Genomic DNA, 24,371 nt, shown 5'->3' with positions numbered 1-24,371 from the left:
CATCCCTTGCAGGTAGATCTGGTCGTGTGAGATAGGAGGAAAAGTCCGTTGGAGCCTTCCCAAAACATTTTTCCTTCACTGAAAAAAGGAGTGAGACATGCAGGCAAAAGCCTTTCTGCTGTTGCCTCTTGCCTCCCTTTTTCTGGCCATGCATGATGTCTGGTTACGATGTCTGGAGCTGTGGTAGGCATTTGGCAATTGGGGGTGACAAAGATGAAGACAGGGATGGTATATCAGAGGGATGAAATGAGCTTGGGACCTGACTGATATCATGGAACAGGCTGGCCTACCTCATTTCTGGAACTCTTAGGTAAACATGGTTTATGCCCTTGCTGCTCAAAGTGTGGTCTGTGGACCAGCAGTATAGGTGTCACCTGAGAGTTTTGTCAGAAATGCAGAGTTTCAGGCCCCACCCCAGTCCTTCAGAAATAGAATATGCTTTTTTTTTTTTTTTTTTTTTTGGCTGTACGCGGGCCTCTCACTGTTGTGGCCTCTCCCGTTGAGGAGCACAGGTTCCGGACACGCAGGCTCAGCGGCCATGGCTCACGGGCCCAGCCGCTCCGCGGCATGTGGGATCTTCCCGGACTGGGGCATGAACCCATGTCCCCTGCATCGGCAGGCGGACTCTCAACCACTGCACCACCAGGGATGCCCAGAATCTGCATTTTAAAATGGTGCCCGGGCTTGGCATGTTTTGAGTGCATATTAAAGTTTCAGGAGCGTTGGTTTATAGCTACACTAATTAGGTTTTATCACAGGCAGCTGAAAGCAATCCTAACTGCTACCATGTATGGTAGGAAGTATGCATGAACACATATAGGTATGTATATGCTGTGTGGCTGTATGTCTGCATCTATGAATGCATACAGACATCCACACATATACGTATACATACATAAGTACATAATATATTTTTGTCTATATATTTGCATATATATGAATAGAAAAATCCTGGAAGGACACAGGCTGTGGGAGTGGGGCTGGATGTTGGGAAGTTTGGGAGGTGATTTCTCCTTTTTACACTAATTACTTCTATAGTGTTTGAAAAAGTGTCTAGTTTAAACCCATGAGTATCTACTCCTTTCCTAACAAAGCCAAGCAGGGACGCACCTGCTCTCCTCGCGGTCCAGCAGCGCATGGTAGGACGCCACGTCCCGCTGCATCTGGCACTTGTGTGCCAGCAGGTGCTCGCGGGCCTGCAGCTGCTGCTCCGCCTCTGTGCGCATCTCCCGGAGCTCCGCCTCCAGCCTGCTGACCACGGCGCCCAGGTTCTGCAGCTCGATGTCGTGCCAGTGCTTGGCGTCGTGCAAGGTGTTCTCCAGGCCTCGTTTCTACAAGAGAGGGAATACGGTCCAGACCCAAGGCCGATGGGCAGGGCCCTGGAAGAGGGAGATGGGCAGAGCAGTGGGAGGGGCTGGCACCGGCCTGGTCTGTCTGTTTCTCCCAGGACGATGACCTTGACGGGCTGACGGGGCTCAGTGGGAAAGTAATGAATCCTCCTGGGGAGGCCAGAGTCTTGCTTAGTCTGATTCACTGATCCTTCGGACAGGGGTGGAGGTGGGGAGGGAGAGAGACAGGAACCGGAGAGCCAGATGAGAGAGAATGCGAGAGGACAAGTGAGAGAGAGAGATTCACACACACACACACACACACACACACACACACGGGGCAGTTTGCAGGTGTTTTTTCACAGAAATCTTGCTCCCTGGGACCGCCACCCGCCGTCCAGCTGGAACGCGGTCTCCTCGGCATTCCTCCCAGAGTTCCGCAGTCAGAACGAATGTCTCCGGCCTCTACACGCTCCCTGTGGTTTTAGTGGTTTTAGTAACTCATCTTGCGAGTTCCTGTGCCCCTTGCTGCCCACTCGCGCCCTCCTCTCCCTGAGCAGGTTGGTCTCCACTCCACGCGCAGCTCGGTCATCTCTGTGGATGACTCCTGTGTTGATGCGTCCAGCACAGATCTCTCCCCCAAGCAGACTCGGTACTGAGGTTCTTACCGGTAATTTATGCAGGCCATGGGCCCCATTCAAACCGAGGTGTCCAAAATGGAGCCATCGGCTTCCTTTGGAAGCTGCTGGCCCCTCCTCTCCTGTGCTCCAGCTGGTGGTGAACCCACATGAGCTAGAAACCGGGGAAAGGTAGGGCCCTGATCCTGCTTGCCTCCCAAATTCAGGCATGACTGAGTCCTACCTCTTGTACGTTCTGAAACATTTTCCCATACGTGCCCCCTCTTGCCCAGACACCAATGCCCCAGATCGATTCTTATCACCTCTCACCCGGGGTAACCTCCGAGGCCTCCTAGCTCACCTCCCTGCCTGTGGTTCCTCCCCCTCTGTATCCCCCCGCAGTAGCCACAGTGCACTGTCTAAAGTCCAAATCGGGGCTTGTACCTCCCCTTCTCCTCACCTGGCTGCCTCCTATTCACCCCACGTCCAAGCTCAGGGCTTACGTCTCCTGGGAAGACGTCCTCCATGCCCTCTTGCCTCTGCCACCACCAGGCTCGGTTAGGGTGTCCCTCCTCTGGGTTTCACAGCTACCCAAGCACATGCATGCCCTTGAACTTATCATACCGGGCTGAACTTCATAGGGGAGTGTCTGCTCTAGCAGATGCTGAGCTCCTTGAGAGCAGGAACCTAGTCTCTAACCCCAGAGACAGGACAGGGCCTGGCACAGAATAGGTGTGTGTGTGTGTTGCCCAAATGACAGCACTTGTATCATGGTGCACTTATTGCCTTGTCTCCCCACTAGACTGAAACTTTCTTCTCCTCTTCCCGTATACCAAGCCCTGCAAACTGTAGGGCTGACCAATAAAAAAAAGGTATGCCTCTCTCTTTAACATCTCTTAGTAGTAGTAATTATGTAGTTCTATAATTTAGCATCTGGCTTTTTATTTTATATAACACATAATAAATAAATAAATATCTTTCTAAATTGGACTGAGTCAAGTCTTGATGAAACAAGTTTCTATACCCTTTTTTGACCACTGTGGCTGAAATCGAAGATTCTTGGTCATGATGTCATCTTGAATCATGGCTGCTGTTAAGCAGGGGCCGCCATATTATCTTATTTAAATCTTCCCAATTCCATAGGCTATGAGGAAGTTGAGTCAGATTCCCATCCTAGGTATGTCTACAGGTGGCAAAATGTGATTAGTGGAAATAAATCTAGATCAGTGTCTGGTCTGGTTATTATCTTGCTGGTGAGACCTGAAAAGCCCTCCATGGAGTGAGGAGGCAGAAATGGTCACCTGGACTTTGAGAATCAGTTATTCCAACCTCTCTGGGTTTTCTCCCTTCATCAGGAAACTGCTTGGTTTGTGGGTGGTGGTTGTTGACATTGGACCTGTAACACCTGTGATTTGGAAAAACCTTTCATGGAATCAGGTTTGGATCATCTGTCTATAGTGTTTGCCCTGTGTACGTGGTGACTTTTCCATGTGGCCTGGGGTTTTTAGCTGAAGACTTAGGACCCACTGCCCAAGGTGGGTTCATGGGAACACCTATCAGAGGTGCCACGTGTTTTCCATTCCACCCTTAGAGTCCAAGTCAAGCTTCTGCACCTATGTCCCTGACATCTTGGCCTGGTTCTCACAGAGATGCCTGTGCTTGAGTCTCTATAATCAGCTGCTGCTGTGGGTCTCCTGCCCCGGCCCACTCACGACACAGCACCAGCAAGCAAACTGAGATCACAAAAGCATGCTTACTCTTGTCTCTAGAGATCTGAAGGGACTTCCTTAAATTGCTAAGCCCTCCGGAAAGTAAAATAGTGGCCTGTGATTTCTGGACTGAATTCCATTCCTGGTCTGAGTTGACTGAACACAGAGCTCAGGGGCCCTCAGACACCATTACTGATGCCTGGCTGCCACTATAAACAGTACCTTGTTGGCAAAGGAGCAGCAAATGTCACCAGCTCGGCTGTCTGAGGCTTACATAGCTTTGAGGGCCTGTGTGTGCACAGGTTGCTGTGACTGAGGGTAGCAGGCTGGCTGGATGAACTCTGCCATGTCGGAAAGCTGTAGACGTGTGTGCTACCTGTTCTGGCTCACCTGTGCTCCTAACCTTGCCTGCAAGGCCCAGCGACCAGAACTGTGATCTGCTAGAGTCACAGGGGACAGAGGCAGCCCATCCTGGGTTCTGAGCCCAGCCAGCACATCACTGCTCCATCTTCTGGTTGGGGGGTGGGTTCTTGTCCTATTTGTCCCAATAGTCAGGACCATGGGGTTTAGGTGTGGTGATCAGATGATGCCAACTTGGGGCTACTATACTAGTGGTTATAATAATAATTTTATAATGATAATTAATAACAGATACCATTTATTGACTGCTCATGCCGGGCACGGTGCTAAGGGCTTGACCTGAATTATCTAGTTACTCATGCCAATGACTTTATGAGGAAAATCCTAAGATGGTTCAGTGGTTGATCACGTTTCCAAAGGCAGCTGCAACAATGATCTCCATCCCACCTGCACTTTCTCTCTGTGATTTTGCCACTGTTTCATCAAGAGGCAGATTCCTGTGGAATCTGGGCTGGTCTGTGACTGCTTTGACCAACAGAATGCTGCGTAAATGATATTCGGGGACTTTCAAGCCCCGGTGTTAAGAGACCTGGTACTTTCTGTGCTCACCCTCTGAGGGAAGCCAGATGCCATGTCAGGAGTCCAACAATGTAAGACTGCCATGATACGAGGAAGTCAAAGCCAGGTACATGCAGAGGCCACGTGGAGAGAGAAAAAGAGAAGCAAAGCTGAGGCACTGGGTGTGTGAGCTGAAGCAGCCATTCTTGGACGTTCCAGCCCCAGCAGATGCCACATGGGATGGAGAAGAGCCATCTCTGCCGAGCGCTCCCTAAATTGCTGAATAAATGAGCAAATGATTTCCTGTTGTCCTAAGCCACTAACACAGCAGATGGATGTGATAACCAAAATAGATCCTCACTGTACAAGGGAGAAAACGGCATCTTCGGGGGGTCACACAGCTACTGAGTAAAGGAGAAAGGATTCAAGACTCCAGGGTCTGAGCGCCCGTCCCCAGCTCCACAGGACGGCCGCCATCTAGTGCGTGATAGAGCCAGAGAGCTCTGCCTTTCTACTTATGACTCGTGTTAGTGGGAAAATCCCTGAAGCGCCGTTTTCTCTTCGGCAAAATGGGATGCAGTCACGGTCCACCCTACTTAATGTTTCCATGAAGCTCTGATGAGAGAATGCAGGTGAGCGTGCTCTTACTACTGTTTCTATCACTGAAGAAATTGTGTTTTGGGCACTGTACCAAGTGCTTTGGGGACATAAAACTAATTAGACATGGTCCCTGCCCTCCAGGAGTTAATGTGAGTTCAGTGCATGAGCTGATATAACCACATGAACCAGGGGGCTCTGAGTGTGAGTGGGTGGCAGGTGGGAGGGATCACCCCAGCTCTGGAGTCAGGGTCTAGGCTTCACGGTGGGTGTGGCACTTCGGTGAGCTCCACCTCACCTGTGCCCAGGGTGTGGATGACAGGAGCAGGTAGAGGGGGCAGAGTAGGGGGAGGCGTCTCCTTCTAGACATGGGAGAACACATCCAAGGGCTCAAGTGCAGGAAAGCAAAGGATGAGTTCTGGGCATTAAAATGAAGCCTGAGTTGGGTGGTATTGGAAGGTCTGGCAAAGGAAGACTTTCTATTTTACCCACAGGCAATTCCAGGGGGTGGGGACACTGATAATGCAGGAGAGAGGGGACGGTAGATAGAGGAATGGCCCAGATGGTGCAACAGGGGACAGGTAGAGTCTATCGAAGGGAGGAGAGGGTGGATAAAGCTTCAGAGATATTTTGAGGTGGGAAATGGAAGCCGGAGACCTCAAGTTGGAGGACATTCATCTTCTCTGCAGAGCAGTGCTGGTGACAGCACCTGCCAAGGGGCAGAGGGAAGGGCGGGCTGGGGGCGTGTGAGGATGGAGGCCGCTGGAGCATCCACTCTGGGCAGCACAGGAAGTACCCCTGCTTTGTTCTGTCATTTGTGTACCGGTTTTCTTTTACCAATCAGGTGATGAGCGCTTAGAAGACAGGAAACATTTAATGCTTGATGGCCTCTCCCAAGCCTAAGGGAGGGCTCAGCACGTAGTAGGCTCCCAATACGTGTGTGTGGAATATGAGCTGAGTGATGTGCGCCAGCTACTTAGGCTGCAATTTCGCCAGGCTTCCTTTCTGATGATGTGGCTTGAGGATACATCCCTCACCTTTTGCCTGGAACTTTCTATCACCAGAAGAGTGGCAACTTTGGCAGCCACAGGGACATCTGGGGGAGAAATGGCAGCCTCTTAACTGTGTCTAAAGCCACTGCATTCCCAACCTTAGGATGTTTATCAAGGGTTATGGCAGGTGAATAAAACTGATTAGCATAAAATCCACATAACACTGAACAACGCAATCTCTTTCAGACAACTTTTTAGTTAAAGTAGCAGTGATTTAGGCTGTAGTTTGCTGATCTTTCTCACCTCAGGTCCTTTCCTCACACCCCCTTGCACTGACCCAGATCCCATCAGAGGATGACTCGGAGAAAAGTGGAGCAATGAGACGTGTGTCGTGTTGTAGCAATACTGAGCATCTTCCCTGAGCTGACTGGGCACCATGTGACCTTGTTGCCGAGGACAATGGACCAAGTGAACTGAAGACCCTTGAAGGAAGGGAACTGGGGGTGGTGGGATGATCTTGGCAGCAGGCAGAGGAAAAGTTGTTTCTGAGGGGAACCAACTAGAACAAATACTTGAGCTAACTTCGTGGCAGGCTGTGGCTACAGTGGGAGGTGGGGCTGGCGGTTTGTGATGGAGCTGTTATGGGTGGCAATACTGAGATGAGGTTTATGGGGGGTGGTGGAAGAATGGGTACCCAAGTAGCCCAGGACTTGAGGCTGATGGGAGAGAGGGGCTTCTTGGGCCTCAACGACGTCCAGACTACCTCAGCTGCGCGGGGTTTATACAACCCAACCCCTTCATGCACTCTGGTGTGTACAAACACTTGTGGTTTGATTCAGTACACATGGCCCCCTGGAGGCATCCAGGAGGAGCCGTGCTTGACCCTAACAGAACTTCAGTCCATCCCAGAGATCAGAGGGTGGATTACTGTATTATTAATCATCATTTTAACTAACAATAATAATTAATAATGCAAGGGATCCATCCACAAACCACAGTGAGTCTGAAGAGCTAACTAGCTTACTAGTTTTGCTTGGGTTCCCCAGAAGCAGAGCCAGACACAGGGATCCTGGCACATGTCAACAATTAAGGAGTTCCTTTCAGGAAAAGGAGGAGAAGGAAAGCGGTTCAGGGCAATGTAAAGTGTTAAGCCAGGAGGTGCTCTTGGCTGGACTCTGGCTACAGCCTGATCCCTTGGAGAGCTCTGGAGTGTGGATTACACCACAGAGCAGAGTCCACTTTGAAGCAAGTGGACTGGGCTTTTAAACCCCACTGTCAGTCAGTCATTGGGCGACGGCTGAGGACTGGGGGTGGGGCATGCCTACCATCCTAGGCCAGGTCTTCTTTTTGGCGGAGGGCAAGTCTCTGGGCATCTGTGGCATCAGCAGCCAACAGTCATGGCAGCAGCCTGGTGAAGGGAATTTCACCGGGGCACTAACTGTGTCTACTACATTTGTCGTTTGGTATCGGATGATCCTTTGCAGGCCTCAAAATGCATGTGCTGTGAGATGGGAAACCCATATGACTACAGTTAGACAGCTGAGAGTAAAACTTCACACAGGAAAGGCCAAGGCTGTTCCTGGCCCACTCACCAGGGCCCGTAAGGATTCCGTCTCAGCCTGCAGGCTCTGGATTTGGCAGGAAGTGTTGTGCATCTCCACCCTGAGGGCAGCAGCCAGCTTCTCTTCCTGGGTCTGGGCCCTGCGGGCCACCTCCGTCTGTTGCTGTGGAGAGGCAGGGGTGAGCAGGGGGAACCAGGGCCTGAACCCGTCCTTCCCTCTTACCTTCTCCAGTCACCACTCCGCAGCCCCTAACGCAGAGCAAACAGCCATCTGATTTAAAAATCACTCTTTTTCTATCGGCGCCCACACCAGCTTGTATTCCAACATTTATTTAGTTTGAACATATAATGCATGCAAATGGAATAAAATTCAAAAGATTTTCTAAAGGATATATAGTAGAAAGTCTCCTTTTCTTCCTGTGCCCTACTTACTTTGTTCTCCTGTTTCTAGTTTCTCATATCTCCTTCCAGAAATATTTCATATATTTATAAATAAATGCATATGAGCATCCCTCCTTGCCTTGGTACTTAACATATTTTCAGAAATTATTCTATAGCAGTATAAATAGATCACTTACATTTTTTTTAAGGGCTGCATGGTAATGCCTTGCTTGGAAGTACTATTATTATTTGGAAGTTCCCCACTGGTGGACACTTAGCTTGTTTCCAGTCTTGGCCTATTATGAACAATGATGCCGTCCCTCATTTTCCATACATGGGAGGACCTCTGAGGGGTAAATTCCTGTCGTGGAACTGCTGAATCAAAAACATAGGCACCTGTGGACTTCCCTGGTGGCTCAGTAGTTAAGAATCTGCCTGCAGTGCAGGGGACACAGATTTGAGCCCTGGTCCGGGAAGATCCCACATGCCACGGAGCAACTAAGCCCGCGAGCCACAACTACTGAGCTTGCATGCTGCAACTACTGAAGCCTGCAAGCCTAGAGCCCATGCTCCGCAACAAGAGAAGCCACCGCAGTGAGAAGCCCACGCACCGCAATGAAGAGTAGCCCCTGCTTGCCGCAACTAGAGAAAGCCCGTGTGCAGCAACGAAGACCCAATGCAGCCCCCATACCAAAAAAAGTAGGCGTTTGTAATTTTGATAAACGTTGGGAATTTGTAACCCTTTCCAGTGCTCCAAATGCCCCACACCTTGCTCAAACGAGGAGTGAACAAACTTGACCTGATAGCCCCTGTTTCCCTGTAAAAACCCATCTGACCACACTGTGAATTTAGGAGGAAGTTCTGTGCTTTGAACCTTCTCCCCAGAGCAAGATGGACATAATCTGATTACTCCTCTTTGCCGGGGAAAAGGGAAAACACGAGAGCTCTCCCTCACTTATCTTCAGTGCAGTCTGATAAAATGTCTACAAGGCAGTGATGTAGGAGAAAATAAACTGCTTTCTCTCCTAAGTTACTGGCTTTCTGAATTTGCCATCTTTACCACATATGAATACTTATTTACAGAATTATGTGCAAATAGTCCAACCTAACTGACTGGCTAAGAAATCCCAAGTCAAAAGGCTCACATCTCAGTAGTAATTCTGCCAGTTCTTGCTGTTTGGGGGCTATAAAGAGCTCAACAAAAATATCCATTAAAGGCTTGGGAGCAGCTGAAGGAGAACATAACCCGTGGACCCTGCTCTGACTGGTTGGCCCGTGACTGTGTGTCTCCGGGCCATCATTCAGCCTCTCTGAGTTCCAGTCTCCGCCTGTAGATGACATTGAGTGGGGAATGATAATCATATGATGACTGCCTCCTGGGATCACTATGAGGCTCCCATCAGGTTATGCACGTGGAGGCTGTTAGAACCTTAAAATCATGCAAATATCGGCTATATATATTTTTTATGTGTAACAAGGAGTGTAGTACCCAACAAATGAGTTTGTAAAAAGCCACTATGAGTTGAATACTACTAACGATAACTAATATATATTGAGCATTCTGTGGCAAACACTTTGTTAACTGCTTTTTTTTTTTGGCTGTGCTATGCGGCTTGTGGGATCTTAGTTCTCCAACCACCAGGGAATTCCCTTAACTGCTTTAAGTCCATATATCATTTAATCTTTACAACCCTGTGAAGCAAATGTCATTGTTATTTCCGTTTTACATGAGGAAACTGAGGCACAGAGAGATTGAGCTATTTATTCAGGATCAAATAGCCCAGACTTCCCTGGTGTCTCTGTGGTTAAGAATCTGCCTGCCAATGCAGGGGACACGGGTTCGAACGCTGGTCTGGGAAGATCCCACATACCACGGAGCAACTAAGACGGGGGCACCACACTTTCTGAGCCCTGGCAGCTAGAGCCCGTGCTCTGCAACAAGAGAAGTCACCGCAGTGAGAAGCCCACGCACCGCAACGAAGAGTCGCCCCTGCTCGCTGCAACTAGAGAAAGCCCGTGTGCAACAATGAAGACACAACACAGCCAAAAAGAAATAAATTTTTAAAAATTAAAAAAAAAAGAGCGTATGGCCCTGATTGTCAGAGCTGGGACTCAAGCCCAGCAGCCGACCCCAGTGCTGTGCTCTTAACAACCAGTACTTAATGCTGCCAATTCCACCAATGCCTCAACTTAAGACCTTCCAAATTAGAGCTGTCTCCCTCAAAGAGAAGGTGGATCCCTCTAAAATAACCTCATGGTTCACCAACTCCTGTGATCAGTAGCCCGGTTTTTCTTCCTCCCTCTGGGGCTGGGGCCTGGCCAGATGGGCTGTGTGGGAGAGGGGTACCCTGGCAGACAAATGGAGTCAGAGTGGCCAGGGGCAGCCGTGAACTGAAGCTGGCTCTTAAAAGCTCACAAAAGCCAAGTGTTAAAGTTTCAGGAATTTTGTGATCTGGTGGTTATGTAGCCGTCATTCGAAATTAGATCATATCAAGTTACAATCAAATAAGTTATATGAAAAAGGGTAATAAATAAACACATCACTGGCTAATTATTTTGCATTTTATCATTATCTATGCTACTGAGGTAATTTACATCAATGGTACTTGTGTGGTAGAAATAACACATAAAGCTGTGCTCCTGCACATCTCTTCCCAACTTTGTGTTCATTTACATCATGTTAGTAGTTTGAAATCAACCATGGTGAGAGTATTTACACCATGGAAACTGGCAAACACTACAAATCAGGGTTTGAATTATTGTGTTGTTGATGGTCCAGATTTAAGAAAGGGATGCAGAAAATGTTAATAATGCAGATTAAACTTAAAAGTGGGTCATGTCTGTAGCTATTGCACTGGGAATGGCACAAAAATTAGAGGGACTATTCTTCCAGTATCTGAAAATTATCATGTGATTCACAAAGAAGTCACTCACAACGCTGATGAATGAACTCATCCAAATATTAACCAAAATTCATAGCAGAGCTATCCTCATTCATCATTGATATGAGAGACTATTTGCTTAATCAGATATTAATAATCAAGCATTTTTCTGTAATCTGACTTTGTGACACCATTGTTGATGACAGAATTATAAAAATGGTTGGTGGATTTCGCAAGAAATAGCAAGTCACACTGAAGCTATAGATGTCAATGGAAGAGCAAAGTATTTTATCTTAAAATATGTTATTTCTAAAACTACAGAAAGAAAACATCAACAGAAACTTTTATGTTACCTTTTAGGTAGTGTTATGAATTTGATTGGCACATAAAAACATATGTTTACATTTCCTTGCAGAGAGCAGTTGGGAAACATCACCAGCACAGGATGGGTAAGAGCCGGGCATGAGGGGAAGTCCAGTCCCACGGAGGCATGTTTTAAAGCCTTGGTGGGCAGGTCTGGGGTAAAGCTGCTGGCCAAGGCCATAGCCCTAGCACTGAATGAATTGTCCCTCCTCTCGACCCAGATAATGTACTCGGTAGTTGAGTGGCACACACTGGTCTCTGGAGAAATGAATCCCCAGGTCTTAGTTTTATTGGCAAAATGCTGTACCCAAGTATTTCCCAAATATTCTTGGACAATCAGCATGGTTTGTCATATATCTGAATACTAATTCAAACTGTTTTTATTTGAACCAATTCACTTTTTCTTTGTAAATAAATGTCTTTAAAATGTAAACTACAGTTAAGTTCTCAGATTTTAAAGTGTGTCAACATCATCTGGGGGACCTTGTGAAAATGCAGATTCTGATTAAGAAGATCCTGAGTGGGGCCCAGGAATCTGCATTTAAAACTTCCACGTGATGCCTGGTTCATGGCAGCAAAGTTCTAGATTGCTACAGAAACTGATAAAACTGTATTATTTGCCATAGATAAAAGGTAACTGAAAAAAAATCAATAAAATTAAAGCAAGCCACTGTATTATATTCTAGCAAATGTTGCTTGCCAAGCTGCTGAGTCTCAAAGCTGGCTTTCTCTTTGCTGAAAGGCAAAATTAATAAGTATAAGAGAAGTGTTAATGATGTCCCAGCACCAAATGGAAACTTTCTTGCACCACTTTTTAATTAAGATGGAAAGAGAAAAAGAAATTAATTTGATCACTGTGGGTTTCAGTGTTGTTTTATATCACATCCCAGACCTTCTCAAATCAGCTTGCCGCAAATGATACTTGTCCTTCATCTGGGGACTGTTAATTGTTTTAACTCACCTAAAAGTATTACGTGTTCTTCTCCAATGGCTATTTAGATTCATGTTTTCTCATTATTATAATAACTCTACTTCTGTTTCCATTTCAACCCAACGCCTACAGATTTCTCCTCACAGACCAAATAGGAGGTGTGTGGTTCTAGCTCCTGAGCGTGGGAAGGGAAGATTGATCTGCCGTTCAGTGCCATTGCTGGGATGTGTGCTGAGGTTCAGATATGTTGGTTCCCAGGCTTGCAAACCAGCTGGAATTCTGGGCTCCACTACGCACAAGCCGAGCCACCCAGGTTTGCACTCCAGCTGTGTTTCTGGGGCAGGAAAGCATGCTGGCATTTTGAAATACGGTAAAAATTTTCAAATTAAAATTTAAAACTTGGCACAGTGCTGCCCATGAGGGATGGATGTGACAGACAAAGAGCAGCAGGCTGTTGAGTGAGAGTCAGAATGAAGAATTGGAGGGTCTGCAAATGGAGGGGAAAAGAGGCATCTCCACACCCCACCCATTTGGCTGATTAGCGTGGTCATTCCCCCAAACACCCTTGGCGATTGGAAAAAATGGCCACTCTGTGGTGTGAGGGGAGAGTGAGAGTTTAGGAGGGGGCAGGATGTGGAGAGCAGTGGTTCTGGTGTGTTCTTAGCAGAACACGTGTCCAGACTGAGCCCACAAGGGTGGACGTGTGCAGCCTGCCTTTCCCCAAGCAGTTGCTGCGTGGGTTCCAGCAAGTCGCAAGCTCTCCGGGTTTTGCAGCTGGGGGACAGCTTTAGGAGAGTATTGCTCTGATGCAGAGCACAGCTAACGGCCTTGCTCTTAAGCTTCTCAGATCTCACAGGATCACACGGACCTCATTAGGGTCACTTTCATAGAGAAAGGGAAAGCAGTGGGCTCCTTGGGGACAAAGGGGTTCCCGATCTTGCATGATAGAAGAAGCTTATCTGCAGTGAAGGCACAGATTTGTGGTCTGGAAAGATCCCGACAGAAGTCTGGCCTAACCTTTTGGTCCCTCAAGACAAAGCCCTCCCAACCTCACACAAGATGTCACTTGTGCTCATCCTTAAAAAAGAGGATGAATCAAGGTCCGCCCACTCCATGAGGTCTGTCTGGGTCAGAGTAGCAGTTAAGAGTGTTGATTCTATAGTCAGAACATGTGGTTTGAATCCCAGCTCTGCCGTGGTCTAACTGTGTGATTTACCTAACCTCTCTGTGCCTCAGTTTCCTCCTCTATAAAATGGATGAAATCACAATACCTATCTCGGTCTGGGAAGATGAAATGAGAACAGACCTGTCAAGTGCTCAGGACACCGTCGGGCGCTCGGTAAGCCCTCAGTAAATGCCCTGCTGGCCCCGCTTTCCCCGCACAGCTCACTCTGCCTGGCGAGGTCTTTCTGTCTGTTGTCTCTCACCTGCACCCCAGCCAACCTCACACTAGACAGTGGCACCTTGTGTACAGGAACAACTTCTTGCTCACCCCTCGACACCCCGGGCACCTAATCTGGTTTTTACCCCTAGAACATGCCCAGCGATGTTTACTGGAGGTCTACAGCGTGTTTCAGGTGCAGGCTTGGGACTGTGGAAGAGGAAGACCTACCAGGAATGGAATTAAATGTCCTTTTCATCAGGAGGATCGGCTGTCATTATTGTAATGATTATAAGGCACTTTGCAGCCACCCAGTGTCATATAAATGTTATTTAGCTGAGGATAGAGCTTGATAGGCAGCACACACACCTGAACTACCCCAGCCAGGTGTAGGATTCACCTGGGAGAAAGCTGGATGCCATCCAGTCTTCACCAGAGACATGCGTCCTCCTTAGTGGGAATTAAAAAGAAGTGCATGTCTCACTCGGTGAAACGTCAACACTGGCAGAAGAGCTGGCCTGGCTAGGCTGAGCCATGTCTCTCCTTGAACTTACATGAGAGCTGCTTGGCTGTTGAAGCGTATCTCTTTAGGGTGTAGGACCGATTCCCAGCCTCGGTCGAAGCTGCCAAAGGAAACACAGAGCAGCGTGTGGCTTGGCAGACTCGCTGCCCTATTGGCCGTGCGTGAGCACACCCTGCTGATGAACGAGGCAGAAGGGGCTCAGCAAGGAGGGGTATTCTGAGGAGAAAACTATATTCTTCATCTGCAAGTAATTATTGGAGAAGTCTACGTGACAGCATTTTGGGTCGGGGTCATGAAGGTCACTCCATTCCAAGAAGGCTCGTCTCTGCTCTATCCCTGCCAGGAGACTCAGTGCTGGATACGAGCCCCCTTACCTTAATTTCTCACGGATTTGGGTTGCTTTGTCTTTGCAGATCTCTTAGTTTCAAAGTAAGATCCCTACGCTTTTCCTGGGAAAGAGTTACTATTAAGAAATATCTAAGACAGCTTTGAGATCGTCTAAATCAGTGGCTGGGGATGAGCAAGAATTGAAGCCAGGGACGTTGTGTCCACAGCACCAAGCATGGGGCCTGCAGCCTGGTTTGTGGTTGACAAATGGAGTCTGAATGAGTGAGTGAAGATTCCTTGGTGGAAGGTATGAGGATGAGGTTGCCATGGTGGATGGGTGTTGACCAGTCGTGGGGTTGAAAACACAATATAGGAGATGAGGACCTGGGCGCCTCCCCCGCTCCATGTGGCTGTGCTGGGTAGTGGGGTAAAGGACTGGCGGTGCCCCCTTGATGAGACAGTCTCTTTATTTTCCCTAGTCTGATACCCTACCTTCCTGCCCCCAGCCATACCCGCTGGGGCACAACGCCGTAGCACACAGCTATACTAACACTTCCTTACGGGCTAACAATATCTTTTGAAAGCCAGCTGGAACTACCATAAATTAAGTAAAAAGACAAGTGACAGGGAGTTCCTTGGTGTCCCAGTGGTTAGGACTCTGAGCTTTCAATGCCAGGGCCTGGGTTCAATCCCTGGTCAGGGAATTAGGATCCTGCAAACCTCACACTGTGGCCAAAAAAAAAAAAAAAAAAGACAAGTGACAAGCTGGGAAGATATTTGCAACTTATATCACGGAGAGAGGACTAATTTCTCTAATTTACAAAGAGCCACTACAAACCAGTAAAAAAGAATCCCAGACCTAATAAAAATGGGCAAAAGATATGATCTGAGGGCTTCCCTGGTGGCACAGTGGTTGAGAGTCCGCCTGCCGATGCAGGTGACACGGGTTCGTGCCCCGGTCCGGGAATATCCTACATGCCGCAGAGCGGCTAGGCCCGTGAGCCATGGCTGCTGAGCCTGAGCGTCCAGAGCCTGTGCTCCACAACGGGAGAGGCCACAACAGTGAGAGGCCCGCATACCGCAAAAAAAAAAAAAAAAAAAAGATATGTAAAAGGATGTTCCACATTCCTCATATGACAAATGCAAGATAAAAGTATACTGGAAAACCATTTTTTACCTATAATATCGGCAAAGATCACAAAGTGATCACAAACTGTGAGAACTCACAGTATCAATGAAGATGCAGGGAATGGACACTCTCAAACATTTCTGATGAGAATATAAATTGTTATAACTTTTATAGAGGATAATTTGGCAATGTTTATCAAAATTACTGATGCACATAATTTTTGCCCCAGCAATTCCATGTCTATAAATTTATCCAGCAGATACATTTCTATATTGGGAAATGAGGGACATACAAAGTCAGTGACTAGTCTTATATATAATAGCTAAAGATTGGAAGCCACCATTCATCAGCAGGGCACAGGTTAAAGAAACCCTGGGATACCTGTTAGCTGGAACAAGGGTTGGCAAGTTTTTCTGTAAAGGGCCAAATAGTAAATGTTTTAGGCTTAGCAGGCCATATGGTGGTCTCTGTTGCAACTATTCAACTCTGCTGGTGTAATGCAAATGCAGCCATAGACAATATGTAAATGATGAGCATGGCTATGTTCCAATAAACCTTTATTTGTGAAAAACGGGCAGCAAGTCAGACTTGGCTTGTGGGCCGTAGTTTGCTGTCCCCTGTGGTACAATATTGTGCAGCTAAAAAGCAATATGTTCTGAATGCTACTAATTGTGTTAAAAGAGAAAATATATACATAGTTTCTTGTACATGCATAAAATGTCTCTGAAAGGGCACATGGGAAAAGGAAAACATTGACTGACCCTACAACAAAGACTGGGTGGCTGGGACATGGGTGGGATGACATTTTTCACTGTATATCATTTTGAATTTTGAACCAAGTCCCTTAAGGTATTAGATATTAAAATGCATAAATAAAAAAAGAAATAAAAGCAAGCTGAGGCCCTTTTGCAAAACTTGCTCTGTGACGTATTTTGAGGTTTAGAAATGCTAGGTGACTCATCTTCAGTGCTTGCTGTGAGCGCACCAGGAGGAATAAGCCAGTGCTTATTTCACAGAAGAGCCATTGAGATTATAGCCAATTCATCAGCACACAGGGACCCCTAGATTACAGATGCTCTCAGCGTTCTGCGCTCTCAAAGGAACTCTCCCAGTTGGCTGTCATGGCAGGACCACATTAGGCTGTCTTGGAGACTAGAGCAAGGGACAGTTGAGTGCCAGAAATCCATTTAATCTAATTTCATATATCCTAGAAAATACTGAATCTTCTTGGTAAAAGCAAGCAAAGAAAAGGCATACACACAGCATCCTGTATAAAATACTTGCCCTCACAGAGCAAGTTATTGTTTGTGAATACGGATGACATGGTGACATGTTACCCAAGTCTTCTAGTCTCTCATGGGTAGATCTAGACCTATGCTATACAGTATGGTAGCCACTAGCCACATGTAGATATTTATGTAAGAAGTCATAAACATTAAATAACATTAAGAATTCAGTTTCTCAGCTGTATCAGGCACATTTCAAGCACTCAGTAACCACACGTGGCTGAGCTGCCACACTGGACTCTGCACAGATTACAGAACAGCCCCATCACTGCAGAGATTTCCATTAGAGGGCACTGTCTGGTGCCTCCTGCAGCTCTAAGACTATCAACAACCAGAAACCTCGCAGTTCCTTTCCATCTCTTCACCTCTCTTCATTCTTAACCATCTCCACAATCTGTCATCCTGACTGTTTGAGGCATGATGCTTACAGCTCAGATAAGTTTCTGACCACAAATACCTTAAACTGATCTGAGGCAAGTGTGACCTGCTGTCAGGGCAGGGAGCAGGGAGAGATCTATTTGTTGTGGAGTTCCTGGCCCCGAGGGGCTCCTAGGAGCTGCCAGCCACCCGCCTCCAGCTCACGCTGGTGACTGAATAAGCCTTTGGTTACTGTGCATGTCACCCAGCTGCAGTGAACAAGGGACAGAGATTTGGCTTCTGGGAATTGAGGGGAGGGCCTCCAATCCCATCAAGGGGAAACTGAAGTGGGGTAGGTCAACCTTTCGAACCCTAAGCAGCCTGATTCTGAAACTTTGGGAGCCCTTAGCCTTCAGGGTGGCCCCGTTTCCAGGAGGACCGCACACCGTAAGGAAAAGGTCATTTGGAAGAAACATGGGATTATATGTATCATGATGGACTGACATGGACATGAAAGACTATAACTGCATTTTTTATATATATATATATATATATATTTTGTGTGTGTGTGTGTGTGTGTGTGTGTGTGGTACGCAGGCCTCTCACTGTTGTGGCCTCTCCCGTTGCGGAGCACAGGCTCCGGACGCGCAGGCTCAGCGGCCATGGCTCACGGGCCCAGCTGCTCCGCGGCATGTGGGATCCTCCCGGACCGGGGCACGAACCCGTGTCCCCTGCATTGGCAGGCGGACTCTCAACCACTGCGTCACCAGGGAAGCCCAACTGCATAATATTTTTGAAAGTGTCTTTTTGGCTACCTGGAACTTCATTTTACTGTTGATGATATGATGCTTGAAATGCTTGCATTTGTGAAAAAAAAACTTAGTAGAAACAGCCTCGCTGCAGGGAAGCTTCCCTCCCTTCCTTCCTTCCTGGTAGCAGAAAACACATCTGTGAAATGGGAACAACAAGAGTTCCTGCTTTTGAGGCTGTTGTGAGAATTGAATGAGCAGAAAGGATGTCAGAGGTCTGTCTAGCCAGCACAAATGGCCTCACATGGTTATCAGTTTTATTTTTTAATTCTAGGTCTCGTAACAATGACTGACAGACGATTTCGATGTATCCATAAGTTCCGCAAGTTTTAGGAAGCAAGGGCACTGAGACATCTTAATCTAGCCAACGTCAGTGTACAGCATACGTGCACTCAGGGCTCTCTCTTTTTTTTTTGTCGCTCTACAGAGTGGAAATGTCTCAGCACATGAATCCAGGAAACAGGTGAATAAGAGTGACCCTTCAGTATTCCCCAAGGTGGTCTTTTTAAGGTGTGTCAGTTGCAGACTGAGAAGTGTGTTCCATGGTTAGCCAGGAGGAGGTGTGGAGGGTGGTATGGCATGCTGTTGGAGGTTCTCGAAGGATCCCCAAATACCCTGAGTTGGGTAATCACATCAAACAGAAAAGGAAGGGCCAGACTTTAAAACACTCTGGAAATTCTCTGGACCAACGTGATCCCCCAGTCACTGAATCATGCAACCTGAGAAGCTCCAAAGACTGGACCACTGAGGTTCCTGACATCTATAACACCGTGGCTGGAGAGAACCTAGTGTTATAAGCTTTTACTGATTAAGGAATAAAAAGAGTTGGCAGGAAAGTGATAGCAGATGCTGACAACATCCACCTTGACTCCTTGGGCCATTACATGTTAGTTATCCCCAGCTTCCTTCCCACTGTCAGATTCTGCACCTCTCCCTGGGAGCTCTCTCTGAAGTCTTTGAAAGGTCACTCTGCTAGCAGATGGCAGATGACTGAGGGGAGAGGGTATTACTACCCCAGCTTCCTCACCTCTCTCCTCTCCTGTATTCTGTATTGTTCCCCAGGCACCCATGGGGATGCTCCAGTCTCCCCCAGTGGGAGCTAGTTGGATAACGTGTTCTTTGTTTGCTTCTCTGCTTCCCGCAACTTCCAAAGAAACCACCTACACTTCAATATTTGTCTCAGGATCAGTTTCTGGAGGAACTTAAATGAAGACAACTTAATCGTGTCAATTAATTTTTAGCCTCTCCAAGCTGAGAGGTAATTAAATACATGTCTGTATTCTGTCTGCAGAATGTTTAGAAAGCAGTGTGTGCTAAACCATTTCACATTTGCGCTTCGCAGCCAAGAAACGATGTTTAGGCTGGACAAAAGTCAGCCCCCGAGGGCATGACGGCAGTTGACAAAACTATTTATTGGAGGACTTCTGGCTGTCAGTTCTGATCTCTGTTGATGATTAGAGGAATTCACTCATTCTGCAAATATTTTCTGAGCTCTTCCTCTCTGCAAGAGGCCCAGGGAGTATGGCCAAACTGAAACAAGTACTGTCTGTTTTCTCTGAGATGTAGCTTTCAGATTACTCTATTAAAAAAACACTAATGAATCTGTTCAGAATTAATGTTTGAATGACTGTTGGGCTGGTGATGGTTCTCAAGAGGGTGAGGGGTGAATAATAATGAAGTTTTTTTTTTCTTTTTCACACTATGCAGGATTAATTTCTGTTAATTACAATACCCCTCCACCCTTTCCCAAAAGATCATCACTATGGTGTGGTGTAGACCCCAGGAGGGTTGGGGCAGAAACAAGTCTGCAAATCCCTGGGCCACTGTGATTTTGGAAGCGGAGCCAAGGAGAAGTGACAGCCTAACGCAGAGAAAACAATCCCGGGTCAGGAGCCAGGAGAGCTGAACCGTGGTGTTCCAACCAGCCGTGCAACTCCAGGACATCAACTGCCCTCGCTGGGTCTCAGTTTCCTCACCTCTAAAATGAGGGAATGGGACTGATGGTCTCTAGGGTCATTAATTATAAATATTCATGAGTCCCCTAAGAAGCAATGGACCCAAACCATATATATGCTTTGGTTTCACTTTCTCTTTGTGTGGTTTTGCCTCTCACTGGTTATGGGGGTTGTATTTCATGGAGTGACTAGGCACTATTTACCGTGGAAATTGTTTGTAGTGACCTGGCCCAAGGATTTGAAGGTTAGAAAGAAGAGCTTTTGAGAAGGGGTAAGGGGTGGAGCATTGGGGAGTGGAAGATGTTTTCTGGGCTGGAGAACACTGGGGGATCCAGACTTGTGAAGACCCTGCGGGGAAGTTTCCTGTTGATACTTGGGGGGCAGGGGTTGAGGAGGGCTGGGAGAAGAAAGAGCAGAAAAGGTCCTCCGGTTTTCTTTTGGGAGTTTTTTATCAACTCTTGTGGTTCCCAAACTTGACTGTGTATTAGAATCATCAGTGAGCTTAAAAACCATGAAGTCCCTCCCCTCCTTCTGATTTAATTGGTCTTGGGCCTGGGTGTTTCTGAAAGTGCACTGAAATAATGTTGTTGTGCAGTCAGGATTGAGACCCACTCAGTGGTCCCCGAGAAATCAGGAGCAGCCCTCTTGCCTTCTTTCAAATTCTACTTTATTTTTCCCACTTCCTTCATGCTTTCTTTCCTATTCTGCTCTTTCAATCCTCTGCCTCAGAATTCCAGAATCATGTATGGGTGGGAGAAGGGGAAGGGGAGGACAAACCCTGTGCATTCTATTTTCTGGTTAATTCCTTTCTTATTTATGAGGTTTAATAAAAGATGCTTTCCCCCCATGACTATATTCATACTACTTTAAGAAAACTTAAGAAAAACTCGGAAGCAAGAAAGAAAAAACATCACAACATGAAATGGGTCCCACACTTAAAGACAACCACTGCTAATGCTAATACCTTTACAGTTTAGAGTTTTCTTTCTGATTTTTTTTTAAGGGAGACCTTTTCTTCACAGCTTTATTAAGGTATAATTGAAGTACAATAAACCGTGTTCTGACCTTTTCTTGATGCCTAGTTTCTTTGTTTGAATGCTTTACCTACTGTGTATAGCAGGGGTTGGCAACTGCAGCCTGAAGGTCAAATCCAGACCACCTCCTGTTTCTGTAAATAAAGTTTTATTGGAACACAGCCATGCTCACTGGTTACCTTCTGTCCGCAGCTGCTTTCACACCACAGTGGCAGAGCTGAGTATTGCAACAGAGACCATCTTGCCCAGGAAGCCTCAATATTTACTATCTTGTCCTTTACAGAACAAGTTTGCTGACCCCTGGTACATACCAATCTGTATTCTCTTTTTTCTCCCCATTTTACCTTATTGCCTGAGCAGTTCCCATATTGCTATAAATGCTTCATAAATATCATTTCTAATAACTGCTTGATATTTTATTGCATGGTTAGGTTGTGGCTTAGTCTTTCTCCTGTTATTAAATATTTATCTGGTTTTCTTCCCAATTTTTTTCACCCTTATAATAATGAAGGCTTCAGTGGGTCTATTTGGATGTACACTTTACCTGTATTTTCAGTTATATCTTTAGGATGGGGTCTAGATTATTCAAGTGGTAGGCAGGAGCATTTTATGATTCTTGGTACATGTCATCAAATCCCTTCCTCAAAGACGTCACATGGATTTGTGCTCCCCAACAGCTCAGGAGATCACCCACATCTCCACAGGCTTGCCAGCACTGAGTATTACCATTTAAAACTTTTTCTGCATTTAGACAGGTAAACCAAAAGCTTTGCTTTAAATTGCATTTCTTTTCTGTCTAACGAGATTGAAATGGTTGCTTTTCTTCTTTTGCATGTTGGCTGCTGCTCACCTCTGCTTGGCCTCCTTCTGCACAGGGCAGAGGGAGGGTGCTGGTCCTGCCTCTTACCTTAGCTTGGAGCAAGGCTCCCGCTTCCGCCCACTTCTTTTCGACATCTCTCTCCCAGTGAATTCTGATCGTCTCAAGGATGTCATCCAGCCCAGTGCCAATGGGAACATCCAATTGTTCCAGCTCAGACCCTGCCAGCTGTTTGTATAGCATTTTCACATCCTGAAAGTGACAACATATACCTCAGTGAGTTCCAGAGGAGAAAGAAAAGACACGGAATTCCAGCCAGCCGAAGCCCAGCTCCGTGGGCAATACTTTGCTTCTCATTTTGCTGCTGCCAGACATGGGGCTTCACAAAGACGGGCAAAGTCCCTGGTCCTCTTCCCAGCATGGGCGCTATATTCTCTTTTCCCCAGGATGCATTTCTTAGGCTACTCTTCACAAAGCCATGCCCACCCAAAGCAAAGATCAAAATAAATAAATAACAACACAGAGTAAGCAATAACAGCAAGATGAAATTTATGAATTTCATAAAGTCAGAGGAGGCGGAAAGAGATTTAAAGATAACTGCCGAGTTTTTAAAACGTTACCTTTGGAGAGTGGTGACAAACTATGGAGCTAAGGACAGGAGGAAGTGGGCTTATTGATTCCTGGTTAGCTTACAGCTGGACAAAAGAAGGAACTTCCCAATGTGAACATGGTTAAATGGGTTTTGACTTTTTCCAACTGCAAGCACTTTTTGGATCTTGGATGTTTGGGTCTTGACCGGTGTGAGGTTGTTTAGAATCACTGCAGTTCTGCAGGACACTGGACATCACTACAGGCGGTCCCCTTCAGTCCTGTCACTCAACGATCTGACCGAATTTCATTGAGTGTGACTAAACCACAGCCTGGGTCTACTCTCGGAGTTATTTTGTTTGCCCAGTGCAGTGTTGAAAAAACAGTGTGAACTAGAAAGCTCAGGGGATGCTCCCTTCCACTCAACACACGTTCCATCACTCACGACTGCTTGGACCGGCTGCCTCCCCATTGAAGTACCGGCCTGGTCCCTGAAGCCAGTTGAGTTTGAAACTCAGGGTAACCGCACCCACTACAAGAAGCTGGAAATATTGTCCTGGCATTGTGCCTGCAGCCCTGGGCAAGCGACGCGCAGCGTCACCTGTGTTGTGAAGCTCAGCCCGACAGGTGAGGGCCCCCTCCTACCTCTTCATAGCTCCTTGACAGAAAGCCATGTTCTTCTTTCAGGCTTTCTATTTGACTCTCCAGATCCTTTTTTGTCGAATTCGCTTCATCAATGACTTTATACAGAGAGTTAATTTCCTCTTCCGCCGCCTTTCGAAACGGCTGCTCATTTTCATATCTGTAGGTAAAGGCACTCAATCAGCAGAGCTGGGTGACCCCAGAGAAAAATAATCAGATTATAAATGTGACCAACAGACCAATTATGGGATACTCAGGCAATGAATGTTAAAAGTCACTGTTCCAATGAGTTTGAGGACACTGTTAATGCAATTGCTGCCTGTTGATTTATTAAAATGAAAGCGATTGCAGCCAACTTCTGATAACAGGGCACCTGGATGAATTAGGTGCCATCCTCATGGGGCACTGGAAGCATAGAGCTCTAGGGAAAGCTTCTCCAAGAGGCCAGATCCAGGTAAGGGACCAGTGCTGTCATCATTATGCTGATCTGACATCCTTTTCACCCGGGAATCCTTTAACGAACATCACTGAGAATCTGCTAAGTCCCAGGCTGTGTGCTGGTGATCCCCAAATGAAGAACATGCATGGTTCCTCTCCCAAAAAGCCCAGGTAAAATTTCAGGACCGTGGCTGCAAACCCAAATGCCTTCAGGGACCAAGTGGGGAATGTAGATGAGGGATGAGGGCCAGGTCTGGGCAACAGCAAGAGGTGGGGATTGACAGGTGTAGGATAGCACATGCTTCACCTAAAGGGGCGCTGCTGCACAGCCCTCCCCATCACTGCTGCGTGGGAAGGGGTACGCCCTTCTCTTGAGAAACCAGAAACCTGGATTTGCATGCGAAATATGCAGAAACACACAGGCACACATATACACGCAGACACAAGTCTGAAACTACCCAACATCTCTGGCAGTTTCTCCCAGTGGCACTCCTTTCTTCCATGGCCTTCCACTCAGCCAAATTTCACACCTTACCTTCATCCATCCACAGAAGGGAGAAATCTCACACCTCTCATTTCAGAAAGCCTCTTAAGGTCTTAGAATTTTAAAGGATTTCCGTGTTCAACTATCCAAACTCCTGCCTGGTGACAATCCCCTGATGGCATTTTTGATAGGTGATCACGCAGGCTCTGCTTCAATACTTCCAGCAACGGGGACCGCATCATCTCCCAAGGCCATCATGCCATTTTTGGACAGCTCTAACTATTGCAAATTGCTTCCTTCAAGAGCTTTAGTCTCTATTCCT

At 46.9% G+C, this 24,371-nt stretch overlaps 1 protein-coding gene across 1 annotated transcript in view; it reads right to left on the bottom strand.

Annotated features, from left to right (window-relative positions):
* Positions 1-24,371, bottom strand: part of BFSP2 (beaded filament structural protein 2) — a gene marked incomplete at both ends in the record, with an annotated part of 69,015 nt that overhangs the window by 2,183 nt on the left and 42,461 nt on the right. The window contains 4 exons of the mRNA XM_082625391.1: positions 1,111-1,331; positions 7,754-7,885; positions 21,988-22,149; positions 23,131-23,287. Of these exons, the coding sequence (XP_082481517.1) occupies positions 1,111-1,331; positions 7,754-7,885; positions 21,988-22,149; positions 23,131-23,287 (672 nt within the window). The remainder of the gene's footprint in view (positions 1-1,110; positions 1,332-7,753; positions 7,886-21,987; positions 22,150-23,130; positions 23,288-24,371) is intronic.

This window comes from Mesoplodon mirus, assembly GCF_964341445.2.
Source record: "Mesoplodon mirus genome assembly, chromosome: 6".
NCBI lineage: Eukaryota > Metazoa > Chordata > Mammalia > Artiodactyla > Ziphiidae > Mesoplodon > Mesoplodon mirus.
The sequence above is the reverse complement of the archived record's forward strand: the minus strand, read 5'-3'. Positions and strand labels throughout refer to the sequence as shown.